General features: G+C 54.7%; 1 protein-coding gene across 2 annotated transcripts in view; it reads right to left on the reverse strand.

Moving 5' to 3' along the window:
* Window positions 1-1,007: 1,007 nt before the first annotated feature.
* Window positions 1,008-13,937, reverse strand: part of LOC144948894 (uncharacterized) — a 33,838-nt gene continuing 20,908 nt past the window's right edge. For both annotated transcript variants that reach the window (XM_078878602.1, XM_078878603.1), the window contains one exon: window positions 1,008-2,630. In XM_078878602.1, the coding sequence (XP_078734728.1) occupies window positions 2,433-2,630 (198 nt within the window). In that variant the 3' untranslated portion in view covers window positions 1,008-2,432. The remainder of the gene's footprint in view (window positions 2,631-13,937) is intronic.

Genomic DNA, 13,937 nt, shown 5'->3' on the forward strand with positions numbered 1-13,937 from the left:
GACGGGTAGCCGTTTGCGACCCTGGTGCGGCCGGGTACAGGTACGAGTAAGGAATCAAAACCCGTTTGCGACCTCTGTGTGGCACCTATGTCGTGTAGCAGCGCCGCCTGGTGGACAGCAGCGGCAACTGTGGTGGACGGAGAGTCCACAGGCCGGTGAGGGCGTGTGCACGGGCGTGTGGGCAGGGCGGAGGAACTGGGGCAAGGGTCACAGAGGACCCCGTCTGGAGACCCCTGGAATCTGCTGGGGGGTTCAAGAAGGGAGGCGCGGTCAGGGCGGAGCCAGGCGGCGCTGGGAGCGTAAAAGAAGCCGAGGGCGAGGGGCTCAAGGCTGCCGGTTCTGGGAATGGACTCATCTCGTCGCCGCCGTGTCCACTAGACACTGAGCTACGAAGGAGAGTAGTTAGCCATCTCAGTCAGCGCCGTCAGTGTTAGACGGCCGGTGTGGTGTACAGGCTGGGCTGAGCTACTGTGGAGCAGAGGTCGCAAACGGGTTTTGATTCCTTATCCGTACCCGGCCGCACCAGGGTCGCAAACGGGTACCCGTACCCGGTCGTACCCGTACCCTACCCGTACCCGGCCGGGTACGGGTATCGGGTACCTGATTGCGACCTCTGGGATGAAGCCATGTTGCAGGCGCGGGTGGGTTGATTCTAGGAACTTGAATTGTGAGAAGAGACAAGACGTTGGGAAATGAGTGACAAACAGTTACTCACCAGTGACTCACGGTCTACCCGTACCCGTACCCGGCCGCACCAGGGTCGCAAACGGATACCCGTTCCCGTACCCGGCCGGGTACGGGTAGCCGGGTATCGGGCAGGCTACGGGTATCGGGTACCCGGTTGCGACCTCTGCTTTGGAGAGTGTGCGGACGAGACCGTAGAAGTTGTTAATAAAGAAAGTGCCTCCTAGAAACTTTGTCTCCAAATCGTCGACACTACACCTGTATGTTCACGACTGTATAGGCACGACTCACCAACAGCAGTCTGTGCGGGCGACACGAGGAAGTTGCGTAATATTTAATTCTTTAATACACACCACACACACAAACACACTGTATCAACGATGCCAACACAAGCTATAACCGTGAAACCCGACATTGTTTTCCGTTAAAAAAAAATACCACACACACACACGTGTCCGAACATACACACGTGTTCCAACACATGAACACACACACACGCACGCGTGCCTCATTTCCATTGCCAATTCTCTTCCCCCTCCCCCGCCCCTCCACTCCTTCCCCCGCCCCCTTCGTGACCCGCAAGAACCCCTCTATCGTGAACCCCCCACCAGTACCACTCTATCGCTGCCGTCACCGATTCCTCAACGCCTCGCCGTACCGACCCTGCCAGCCGCATCATTCCTTCCCCTGCCACCCGGTTTGTCAAGCCATTGCCAAGCGCCTCGAGCAGAGGAGCTGTATAAATAAATATAAAAATAGGATACCTTCTGACATGCCCATACACACCTTGTGGGGGCAAGTGGGTGATGAGAGTGAGTGAGTGAGCGTGCGGGTGATGAGAGTGAGTGAGTGATGAGAGTGAGTGAGCGTGCAGGTGATGAGAGCGAGTGAGTGAGTGAGTGAGTGAGCGGGTGATGAGAGTGAGTGAGCGTGCGGGTGATGAGAGCGAGTGAGTGATGAGAGTGAGTGAGTGAGCGGGTGATGAGAGTGAGTGATGAGAGTGAGTGAGTGAGCGGGTGATGAGAGTGAGTGATGAGAGTGAGTGAGTGAGCGGGTGATGAGAGTGAGTGAGCGAGTGTGTGATGAGAGTGAGTGAGTGAGCGTGCGGGTGATGACAGTGAGTGAGCGAGCGTGTGGGTGATGAGTGTGAGTGAGTGAGCGAGTGAGTGAGTGAGCGGGTGATGACACTGAGTGAGTGAGCGGGTGATGAGAGTGAGTGAGCGGGTGATGACAGTGAGTGAGCTGTTTGCGAGCAGCACCTATGAAGGCCGCCACGGCGCGGGAGGGAGTGGGTATCCAGCGCCGCGCCAGGCCGTCTTTGTCTTCCCCAGTGACGGTGTTCTTACTACACACCGCACCGGGTACTCATTTGAAGCCGAGTCAACCTAGCGGAGGGCCGGTTCGGATAATCGGCGCCGGTGTTGGTGGCCGCGGGCGGAAATCGAACTCGGGTCGGCGGGTTCGTAGAGCGGGGCGCTAACCGCTGCACCACCGCTCCCCCACTCACGCACTCACACTCACGCGCACTCACGCGCCCACACGCTCACACACTCACGCGCCCACACGCACACACACGAGAGGGCAAGGTGACCAGCCCCCACACCCGGCAGTCTTTGTCTCCCCACTATCCCGGTGAACATGCAATCTTGCCCAAACGTCGCCCCAACAACGTTGTTGCCCAAACGTCGCCCCAACGTCGCCCCAACGTCGCCCCAACGTCGCCCCAACAACCACGTCGTCGCCGCCCGTCAAGAGAGCAGCGTGTAGCTGGTGTTCAATCGGTTGTGCATCTGGACGAGCTGGCGCTCGCCGCTGTAGACGAACCAGGAGGGGAACTGGGCCGACTCGAACCTCATGGTCATGTCGGGGAACTGCTTGCGATAGAAGATGAGGCGGAACAGGTCGCTGTTCTTGGTGATGTTCCTGAACTCGTCCCTGCTGTGAGTCTAGGGCGAGGGAGGGGAGGGGGGGGGAGCGTAAAGAAGGGAGCGATCGTAATGAGGGAGTTGAGCGTGTCGCTCTGCGAGTCTCTGGGTGTCTGTGTGAGTCTACGGGTGTTTGTGTGAGTCTCTGGGTGTCTGTGTGAGTCTACAGGTGTCTGTGTGAGTCTCTGGGTGTCTGTGTGAGTCTCTGGGTGTCTCTGTGAGTCTACGGGTCTCTCTGTGAGTCTCTGGGTGTCTGTGTGAGTCTACGGGTCTCTCTGCGAGTCTCTGGGTCTCTCTGTGAGTCTCTGGGTCTCTCTGTGAGTCTCTGGGTCTCTCTGTGAGTCTCTGGGTGTCTGTGCGAGTCTCTGGGTGTCTGTGTGAGTCTACGGGTCTCTCTGTGAGTCTCTGGGTGTCTGTGTGAGTCTCTGGGTGTCTGTGCGAGTCTCTGGGTGTCTGTGCGAGTCTACGGGTCTCTCTGTGAGTCTCTGGGTCTCTCTGTGAGTCTGTGGGTGTCTGTGTGAGTCTGTGGGTCTCTCTGTGAGTCTCTGGGTGTCTGTGTGAGTCTACGGGTCTCTCTGTGAGTCTCTGGGTGTCTCTGCGAGTCTGTGGGTCTCTGTGTGAGTATATAAGTCTCAGTGCGAGTCACTGGTGACCAGGCCGAGACTATTGGGCGAGTGGTCGCGCAAATGATGAGTGAGTGAGCGAGTGTGTGATTAGAGCGAGTGAGCGTGTGCGTGATGAGAGTGAGTGAGTGAGCGTGTGGGTGATGAGAGTGAGTGAGTGATGAGAGTGAGCGAGTGTATGATGAGAGTGAGTGAGCGAGCGAGCGTGTGGGTGATGAGAGTGAGCGAGTGAGCGTGCGGGTGATGAGAGTGAGTGAGTGAGTGAGTGAGCGAGCGTGTGGGTGATGAGAGTGAGTGAGTGAGCGAGCGAGTGTGTGATGAGAGTGAGTGAGTGAGCGAGTGTATGATGAGAGTGAGTGAGCGAGCGAGCGAGTGTATGATGAGAGTGAGTGAGTGAGCGAGTGTATGATGAGAGTGAGTGAGTGAGCGAGTGTATGATGAGAGTGAGTGAGTGAGCGAGTGTGTGATGAGAGTGAGTGAGTGAGTGAGCGAGTGATGAGAGTGAGTGAGTGAGTGAGCGTGTGATGAGAGTGAGTGAGTGAGCGAGCGTGTGATGAGAGTGAGTGAGTGAGCGAGTGTGTGATGAGAGTGAGTGAGTGAGTGAGCGAGTGATGAGAGTGAGTGAGTGAGCGAGCGTGTGATGAGAGTGAGTGAGCGAGCGAGTGTGTGATGAGAGTGAGTGAGTGAGTGAGCGAGCGAGTGAGTGATGAGAGTGAGTGAGTGAGCGAGTGTGTGATGAGAGTGAGTGAGTGAGCGAGTGTATGATGAGAGTGAGTGAGTGAGCGAGCGAGTGTGTGATGAGAGTGAGTGAGCGAGCGAGCGAGTGATGAGAGTGAGTGAGCGAGTGTGTGATGAGAGTGAGTGAGTGAGCGAGCGAGTGTGTGATGAGAGTGAGTGAGCGAGTGTGTGATGAGAGTGAGTGAGTGAGCGAGCGAGTGATGAGAGTGAGTGAGCGAGTGTATGATGAGAGTGAGTGAGTGAGCGAGTGTATGATGAGAGTGAGTGAGTGAGTGTGTGATGAGAGTGAGTGAGCGAGTGTGTGATGAGAGTGAGCGAGCGAGTGTATGATGAGAGTGAGTGAGTGAGTGTATGATGAGAGTGAGTGAGTGAGTGAGCGAGTGTGTGATGAGAGTGAGTGAGTGAGCGAGTGATGAGAGTGAGTGAGTGAGTGAGCGTGTGATGAGAGTGAGTGAGCGAGCGAGTGTGTGATGAGAGTGAGTGAGTGAGTGAGTGAGTGAGCGAGCGAGTGAGTGATGAGAGTGAGTGAGTGAGCGAGTGTGTGATGAGAGTGAGTGAGTGAGCGAGCGAGTGAGTGATGAGAGTGAGTGAGTGAGTGAGCGAGCGAGTGAGTGATGAGAGTGAGTGAGTGAGTGAGTGAGTGAGTGAGTGAGTGAGTGAGTGAGCGAGCGAGTGAGTGATGAGAGTGAGTGAGTGAGCGAGTGTGTGATGAGAGTGAGTGAGCGAGCGAGCGAGTGATGAGAGTGAGTGAGCGAGTGAGTGTGTGATGAGAGTGAGTGAGTGAGTGAGCGAGTGTGTGATGAGAGTGAGTGAGTGAGCGAGTGTGTGATGAGAGTGAGTGAGCGAGTGAGCGAGTGTGTGATGAGAGTGAGCGAGCGAGTGTATGATGAGAGTGAGTGAGTGAGTGAGTGTGTGATGAGAGTGAGTGAGTGAGTGAGCGAGTGTATGATGAGAGTGAGTGAGTGAGTGTGTGATGAGAGTGAGTGAGTGAGTGAGCGAGTGTGTGATGAGAGTGAGTGAGTGAGTGTATGATGAGAGTGAGTGAGTGAGCGAGCGAGTGTGTGATGAGAGTGAGTGAGTGAGCGAGTGTATGATGAGAGTGAGTGAGCGAGTGAGCGAGCGAGTGTGTGATGAGAGTGAGTGAGTGAGTGAGCGAGCGAGTGTGTGATGAGAGTGAGTGAGTGAGTGAGTGTGTGATGAGAGTGAGTGAGTGAGTGAGCGAGTGTATGATGAGAGTGAGTGAGTGAGCGAGTGTGTGATGAGAGTGAGTGAGTGAGTGAGCGAGTGTATGATGAGAGTGAGTGAGTGAGCGAGTGTGTGATGAGAGTGAGTGAGCGAGCGAGTGTGTGATGAGAGTGAGTGAGTGAGCGAGTGTGTGATGAGAGTGAGTGAGTGAGCGAGTGTGTGATGAGAGTGAGTGAGTGAGTGAGCGAGTGTGTGATGAGAGTGAGCGAGCGAGCGAGTGTGTGATGAGAGTGAGTGAGCGAGCGAGTGTGTGATGAGAGTGAGTGAGTGAGCGTGCGGGTGATGAGAGTGAGTGAGTGAGTGAGCGAGTGTGTGATGAGAGTGAGTGAGTGAGCGAGTGTGTGATGAGAGTGAGTGAGTGAGCGAGTGTGTGATGAGAGTGAGTGAGTGAGCGAGCGTGTGGGTGATGAGAGTGAGTGAGTGAGCGAGCGTGTGGGTGATGAGAGTGAGTGAGTGAGCGAGCGTGTGGGTGATGAGAGTGAGTGAGTGAGCGAGTGTGTGATGAGAGTGAGTGAGTGAGCGAGCGTGTGGGTGATGAGAGTGAGTGAGTGAGCGAGTGTGTGATGAGAGTGAGTGAGTGAGTGAGCGAGTGTATGATGAGAGTGAGTGAGTGAGCGAGCGAGTGTGTGATGAGAGTGAGCGAGCGAGCGAGTGTGTGATGAGAGTGAGTGAGCGAGCGAGTGTGTGATGAGAGTGAGTGAGTGAGCGTGCGGGTGATGAGAGTGAGTGAGTGAGCGAGTGTGTGATGAGAGTGAGTGAGTGAGCGAGCGTGTGGGTGATGAGAGTGAGTGAGTGAGCGAGTGTGTGATGAGAGTGAGTGAGTGAGCGAGTGTGTGATGAGAGTGAGTGAGTGAGCGAGTGTGTGATGAGAGTGAGTGAGTGAGCGAGCGTGTGGGTGATGAGAGTGAGTGAGTGAGCGAGTGTGTGATGAGAGTGAGTGAGTGAGTGAGCGAGCGTGTGGGTGATGAGAGTGAGTGAGTGAGCGAGCGTGTGGGTGATGAGAGTGAGTGAGTGAGCGAGTGTGTGATGAGAGTGAGTGAGTGAGTGAGCGAGTGTATGATGAGAGTGAGTGAGTGAGTGAGTGTGTGATGAGAGTGAGTGAGTGAGTGAGCGAGCGTGTGGGTGATGAGAGTGAGTGAGTGAGCGAGTGTGTGATGAGAGTGAGTGAGTGAGCGAGTGTGTGATGAGAGTGAGTGAGTGAGTGAGCGAGCGTGTGGGTGATGAGAGTGAGTGAGCGAGCGAGTGTGTGATGAGAGTGAGTGAGTGAGCGAGTGTGTGATGAGAGTGAGTGAGCGAGCGAGCGAGTGATGAGAGTGAGTGAGCGAGTGTGTGATGAGAGTGAGTGAGTGAGCGAGTGTGTGATGAGAGTGAGTGAGTGAGCGAGTGTGTGATGAGAGTGAGTGAGTGAGCGAGTGTGTGATGAGAGTGAGTGAGTGAGCGAGCGTGTGGGTGATGAGAGTGAGTGAGTGAGCGAGCGAGTGTGTGATGAGAGTGAGTGAGCGAGCGAGCGAGTGTGTGATGAGAGTGAGTGAGTGAGCGAGCGAGTGTATGATGAGAGTGAGTGAGTGAGCGAGCGAGTGTGTGATGAGAGTGAGTGAGTGAGCGAGCGAGTGTATGATGAGAGTGAGTGAGTGAGCGAGTGTGTGATGAGAGTGAGTGAGCGAGCGAGCGAGTGTGTGATGAGAGTGAGTGAGTGAGCGAGCGAGTGTATGATGAGAGTGAGTGAGTGAGCGAGCGAGTGTGTGATGAGAGTGAGTGAGTGAGTGAGCGAGTGTGTGATGAGAGTGAGTGAGTGAGCGAGCGAGTGTATGATGAGAGTGAGTGAGCGAGCGAGCGAGTGTGTGATGAGAGTGAGTGAGCGAGCGAGTGTATGATGAGAGTGAGTGAGCGAGTGTGTGTGTGATGAGAGTGAGTGAGTGAGCGAGCGAGTGTGTGATGAGAGTGAGTGAGCGAGCGAGTGTGTGATGAGAGTGAGTGAGCGAGCGAGCGAGTGATGAGAGTGAGTGAGCGAGCGAGTGTGTGATGAGAGTGAGTGAGCGAGCGAGTGTGTGATGAGAGTGAGTGAGTGAGTGAGCGAGCGAGCGAGTGATGAGAGTGAGTGAGCGAGCGAGCGTGTGATGAGAGTGAGTGAGTGAGTGAGCGAGTGTATGATGAGAGTGAGTGAGTGAGCGAGTGTATGATGAGAGTGAGTGAGCGAGCGAGTGTGTGATGAGAGTGAGTGAGCGAGCGAGTGGGTGATGAGAGTGAGTGAGTGAGCGAGTGTGTGATGAGAGTGAGTGAGCGAGCGAGTGTGTGATGAGAGTGAGTGAGCGAGCGAGTGTGTGATGAGAGTGAGTGAGTGAGTGAGCGAGTGTGTGATGAGAGTGAGTGAGTGAGCGAGTGTGTGATGAGAGTGAGTGAGCGAGCGAGCGAGCGAGTGATGAGAGTGAGTGAGCGAGCGAGTGTGTGATGAGAGTGAGTGAGCGAGCGAGCGTATGATGAGAGTGAGTGAGCGAGCGAGTGAGTGTGTGATGAGAGTGAGTGAGTGAGTGAGTGAGTGAGTGTGTGATGAGAGTGAGTGAGCGAGCGAGCGAGCGAGTGATGAGAGTGAGTGAGCGAGCGAGTGTGTGATGAGAGTGAGTGAGCGAGCGAGCGTGTGATGAGAGTGAGTGAGCGAGCGAGTGGGTGATGAGAGTGAGTGAGCGAGCGAGTGTGTGTGTGATGAGAGTGAGTGAGTGAGCGAGTGGGTGATGAGAGTGAGTGAGTGAGCGAGTGGGTGATGAGAGTGAGTGAGCGAGCGAGTGTGTGTGTGATGAGAGTGAGTGAGTGAGCGAGTGGGTGATGAGAGTGAGTGAGCGAGCGAGTGTGTGATGAGAGTGAGTGAGTGAGCGAGTGTGTGATGAGAGTGAGTGAGTGAGCGAGTGTGTGATGAGAGTGAGTGAGCGAGCGAGTGAGTGTGTGATGAGAGTGAGTGAGCGAGTGGGTGATGAGAGTGAGTGAGCGAGCGAGTGTGTGATGAGAGTGAGTGAGCGAGCGAGCGAGTGTGTGATGAGAGTGAGTGAGTGAGCGAGCGTATGATGAGAGTGAGTGAGTGAGCGAGTGTGTGATGAGAGTGAGTGAGTGAGCGAGTGTGTGATGAGAGTGAGTGAGCGAGCGAGCGTGTGATGAGAGTGAGTGAGCGAGCGAGTGGGTGATGAGAGTGAGTGAGCGAGCGAGTGGGTGATGAGAGTGAGTGAGCGAGCGAGTGTGTGATGAGAGTGAGTGAGCGAGCGAGCGAGTGTGTGATGAGAGTGAGTGAGTGAGCGAGCGAGTGATGAGAGTGAGTGAGTGAGCGAGTGTATGATGAGAGTGAGTGAGTGAGCGAGTGTATGATGAGAGTGAGTGAGTGAGCGAGCGAGTGTGTGATGAGAGTGAGTGAGTGAGCGAGCGAGTGATGAGAGTGAGTGAGTGAGCGAGTGTGTGATGAGAGTGAGTGAGCGAGCGAGCGAGTGATGAGAGTGAGTGAGTGAGCGAGTGTATGATGAGAGTGAGTGAGTGAGCGAGTGTATGATGAGAGTGAGTGAGTGAGCGAGCGAGTGTGTGATGAGAGTGAGTGAGTGAGCGAGTGTATGATGAGAGTGAGTGAGCGAGCGAGCGAGTGATGAGAGTGAGTGAGTGAGCGAGCGAGCGAGTGATGAGAGTGAGTGAGTGAGCGAGTGTGTGATGAGAGTGAGTGAGCGAGCGAGCGAGTGATGAGAGTGAGTGAGCGAGCGAGTGTGTGATGAGAGTGAGTGAGTGAGCGAGCGTATGATGAGAGTGAGTGAGCGAGCGAGTGTGTGATGAGAGTGAGTGAGTGAGTGAGCGAGTGTGTGATGAGAGTGAGTGAGTGAGCGAGCGAGTGTATGATGAGAGTGAGTGAGTGAGCGAGCGAGTGTGTGATGAGAGTGAGTGAGCGAGCGAGTGTGTGATGAGAGTGAGTGAGTGAGCGAGCGAGTGTGTGATGAGAGTGAGTGAGCGAGCGAGTGTGTGATGAGAGTGAGTGAGCGAGCGAGCGAGTGATGAGAGTGAGTGAGCGAGCGAGTGTGTGATGAGAGTGAGTGAGCGAGCGAGTGTGTGATGAGAGTGAGTGAGTGAGTGAGTGAGCGAGCGAGCAAGTGATGAGAGTGAGTGAGCGAGCGAGCGTGTGATGAGAGTGAGTGAGTGAGTGAGCGAGTGTATGATGAGAGTGAGTGAGTGAGCGAGTGTATGATGAGAGTGAGTGAGCGAGCGAGTGTGTGATGAGAGTGAGTGAGCGAGCGAGTGGGTGATGAGAGTGAGTGAGTGAGCGAGTGTGTGATGAGAGTGAGTGAGTGAGTGAGCGAGTGTGTGATGAGAGTGAGTGAGCGAGCGAGCGAGCGAGTGATGAGAGTGAGTGAGCGAGCGAGTGTGTGATGAGAGTGAGTGAGTGAGCGAGTGTGTGATGAGAGTGAGTGAGTGAGCGAGTGTGTGATGAGAGTGAGTGAGTGAGCGAGTGTGTGATGAGAGTGAGTGAGCGAGCGAGTGAGTGTGTGATGAGAGTGAGTGAGTGAGTGAGTGAGTGAGTGAGTGTGTGATGAGAGTGAGTGAGCGAGCGAGCGAGCGAGTGATGAGAGTGAGTGAGCGAGCGAGTGTGTGATGAGAGTGAGTGAGCGAGCGAGCGTGTGATGAGAGTGAGTGAGCGAGCGAGTGTGTGTGTGATGAGAGTGAGTGAGTGAGCGAGTGGGTGATGAGAGTGAGTGAGTGAGCGAGTGGGTGATGAGAGTGAGTGAGTGAGCGAGTGGGTGATGAGAGTGAGTGAGCGAGCGAGTGTGTGTGTGATGAGAGTGAGTGAGTGAGCGAGTGTGTGTGTGATGAGAGTGAGTGAGTGAGCGAGTGGGTGATGAGAGTGAGTGAGTGAGTGAGCGAGTGTGTGATGAGAGTGAGTGAGTGAGCGAGTGTGTGATGAGAGTGAGTGAGTGAGCGAGTGTGTGATGAGAGTGAGTGAGCGAGCGAGCGTGTGATGAGAGTGAGTGAGCGAGCGAGTGGGTGATGAGAGTGAGTGAGTGAGCGAGCGAGCGTGTGATGAGAGTGAGTGAGCGAGCGAGTGGGTGATGAGAGTGAGTGAGTGAGTGAGCGAGTGAGTGAGCGAGTGAGTGAGTGAGCGAGTGTGTGATGAGAGTGAGTGAGTGAGTGAGTGAGTGAGTGAGTGAGTGAGTGAGTGAGCGAGTGTGTGATGAGAGTGAGTGAGTGAGCGTGTGGGTGATGAGAGTGAGTGAGCGAGCGAGTGTGTGATGAGAGTGAGTGAGTGAGTGAGTGTATGATGAGAGTGAGTGAGCGAGCGAGTGTGTGATGAGAGTGAGCGAGCGAGCGAGTGTGTGATGAGAGTGAGTGAGTGAGTGAGCGTGTGGGTGATGAAAGTGAGTGAGTGAGCGAGTGTGTGATGAGAGTGAGTGAGCGAGCGAGTGAGTGTGTGATGAGAGTGAGTGAGCGAGTGGGTGATGAGAGTGAGTGAGCGAGCGAGTGTGTGATGAGAGTGAGTGAGCGAGCGAGCGAGTGTGTGATGAGAGTGAGTGAGTGAGCGAGTGTGTGATGAGAGTGAGTGAGTGAGTGAGCGAGTGTGTGATGAGAGTGAGTGAGTGAGCGAGTGTGTGATGAGAGTGAGTGAGTGAGCGAGTGTATGATGAGAGTGAGTGAGTGAGCGAGTGTGTGATGAGAGTGAGTGAGCGAGCGAGCGTGTGATGAGAGTGAGTGAGCGAGCGAGTGGGTGATGAGAGTGAGTGAGTGAGCGAGCGAGCGTGTGATGAGAGTGAGTGAGCGAGCGAGTGGGTGATGAGAGTGAGTGAGCGAGCGAGTGGGTGATGAGAGTGAGTGAGCGAGCGAGTGTGTGATGAGAGTGAGTGAGCGAGCGAGCGAGTGTGTGATGAGAGTGAGTGAGTGAGCGAGCGAGTGATGAGAGTGAGTGAGTGAGCGAGTGTATGATGAGAGTGAGTGAGTGAGCGAGTGTATGATGAGAGTGAGTGAGTGAGCGAGCGAGTGTGTGATGAGAGTGAGTGAGTGAGCGAGTGTGTGATGAGAGTGAGTGAGTGAGTGAGCGAGTGTGTGATGAGAGTGAGTGAGCGAGCGAGCGAGTGATGAGAGTGAGTGAGTGAGCGAGTGTATGATGAGAGTGAGTGAGTGAGCGAGTGTATGATGAGAGTGAGTGAGTGAGCGAGCGAGTGTGTGATGAGAGTGAGTGAGTGAGCGAGTGTATGATGAGAGTGAGTGAGCGAGCGAGCGAGTGATGAGAGTGAGTGAGTGAGCGAGCGAGCGAGTGATGAGAGTGAGTGAGTGAGCGAGTGTGTGATGAGAGTGAGTGAGCGAGCGAGCGAGTGATGAGAGTGAGTGAGCGAGCGAGCGAGTGTGTGATGAGAGTGAGTGAGTGAGCGAGCGTATGATGAGAGTGAGTGAGCGAGCGAGTGTGTGATGAGAGTGAGTGAGCGAGCGAGCGAGTGATGAGAGTGAGTGAGTGAGCGAGCGTATGATGAGAGTGAGTGAGCGAGCGAGCGAGTGATGAGAGTGAGTGAGCGAGTGTGTGATGAGAGTGAGTGAGCGAGCGACTGTGTGATGAGAGTGAGTGAGTGAGCGAGCGTGTGATGAGAGTGAGTGAGCGAGCGAGCGTATGATGAGAGTGAGTGAGTGAGCGTGTGTGTGATGAGAGTGAGTGAGCGAGCGAGCGTATGATGAGAGTGAGTGAGCGAGCGTATGATGAGAGTGAGTGAGCGAGCGTATGATGAGAGTGAGTGAGCGAGCGAGCGTATGATGAGAGTGAGTGAGCGAGCGAGCGTATGATGAGAGTGAGTGAGTGAGTGAGCGTATGATGAGAGTGAGTGAGTGAGCGAGCGTATGATGAGAGTGAGTGAGTGAGCGAGCGTATGATGAGAGTGAGTGAGTGAGCGAGTGTGTGATGAGAGTGAGTGAGCGAGCGAGTGTATGATGAGAGTGAGTGAGTGAGCGAGTGTGTGATGAGAGTGAGTGAGCGAGCGAGTGTATGATGAGAGTGAGTGAGCGAGCGAGCGTATGATGAGAGTGAGTGAGCGAGCGAGTGTATGATGAGAGTGAGTGAGTGAGCGAGTGTGTGATGAGAGTGAGTGAGCGAGCGAGTGTGTGATGAGAGTGAGTGAGTGAGTGAGCGAGTGTGTGATGAGAGTGAGTGAGTGAGCGAGCGAGTGTGTGATGAGAGTGAGTGAGTGAGCGAGTGTGTGATGAGAGTGAGCGAGTGTGTGATGAGAGTGAGTGAGTGAGTGAGCGTGTGGGTGATGAGAGTGAGTGAGTGAGCGAGTGTGTGATGAGAGTGAGTGAGTGAGTGAGCGTGTGGGTGATGAGAGTGAGTGAGTGAGCGAGTGTGTGATGAGAGTGAGTGAGTGAGCGAGTGTGTGATGAGAGTGAGTGAGCGAGCGAGCGTATGATGAGAGTGAGTGAGTGAGTGAGCGAGTGTGTGATGAGAGTGAGTGAGTGAGCGAGTGTGTGATGAGAGTGAGTGAGTGAGCGAGCGAGTGTGTGATGAGAGTGAGTGAGTGAGCGAGTGTGTGATGAGAGTGAGTGAGTGAGCGAGTGAGTGTGTGATGAGAGTGAGTGAGTGAGCGAGCGAGTGATGAGAGTGAGTGAGTGAGCGAGCGAGTGGGTGATGAGAGTGAGCGAGCGAGCGAGCGTGTGATGAGAGTGAGTGAGTGAGCGAGCGAGTGGGTGATGAGAGTGAGCGAGCGAGTGTGTGATGAGAGTGAGTGAGCGAGCGAGCGAGTGATGAGAGTGAGCGAGCGAGTGTGTGATGAGAGTGAGCGAGCGAGCGAGCGAGTGTGTGATGAGAGTGAGTGAGTGAGCGAGTGTATGATGAGAGTGAGTGAGCGAGCGAGTGTGTGATGAGAGTGAGTGAGTGAGCGAGTGTGTGATGAGAGTGAGTGAGCGAGCGAGTGTATGATGAGAGTGAGTGAGTGAGCGAGTGTGTGATGAGAGCGAGTGAGTGAGTGAGCGAGTGTGTGATGAGAGTGAGTGAGTGAGCGAGTGTGTGATGAGAGTGAGTGAGTGAGCGAGTGTATGATGAGAGTGAGTGAGTGAGTGAGCGAGTGTGTGATGAGAGCGAGTGAGTGAGTGAGCGAGTGTGTGATGAGAGTGAGTGAGTGAGCGAGTGTGTGATGAGAGTGAGTGAGTGAGTGAGTGAGCGAGTGATGAGAGTGAGTGAGCGAGCGAGTGTGTGATGAGAGTGAGTGAGCGAGCGAGTGTGTGATGAGAGTGAGTGAGCGAGCGTGTGTGTGATGAGAGTGAGTGAGTGAGTGAGTGTGTGATGAGAGTGAGTGAGTGAGCGAGTGTATGATGAGAGTGAGTGAGTGAGCGAGTGTATGATGAGAGTGAGTGAGTGAGCGAGTGTATGATGAGAGTGAGTGAGTGAGCGAGTGTATGATGAGAGTGAGTGAGCGAGCGAGTGTGTGATGAGAGTGAGTGAGTGAGTGAGCGAGCGAGTGTGTGATGAGAGTGAGTGAGTGAGCGAGCGAGTGTGTGATGAGAGTGAGTGAGTGAGTGAGCGAGCGAGTGTGTGATGAGAGTGAGTGAGTGAGCGAGTGAGTGTGTGATGAGAGTGAGTGAGCGAGTGAGCGAGTGAGTGATGAGAGTGAGTGAGTGAGCGAGCGAGTGTGTGATGAGAGTGAGTGAGTGAGTGAGCGAGCGAGTGTGTGATGAGAGTGAGTGAGTGAGTGAGCGAGCGAGTGTGTGATGAGAGTGAGTGAGTGAGTGAGCG

This window comes from Lampetra fluviatilis, chromosome 51 (genome assembly GCF_964198595.1).
Source record: "Lampetra fluviatilis chromosome 51, kcLamFluv1.1, whole genome shotgun sequence".
NCBI classification, from domain to species: domain Eukaryota; kingdom Metazoa; phylum Chordata; class Hyperoartia; order Petromyzontiformes; family Petromyzontidae; genus Lampetra; species Lampetra fluviatilis.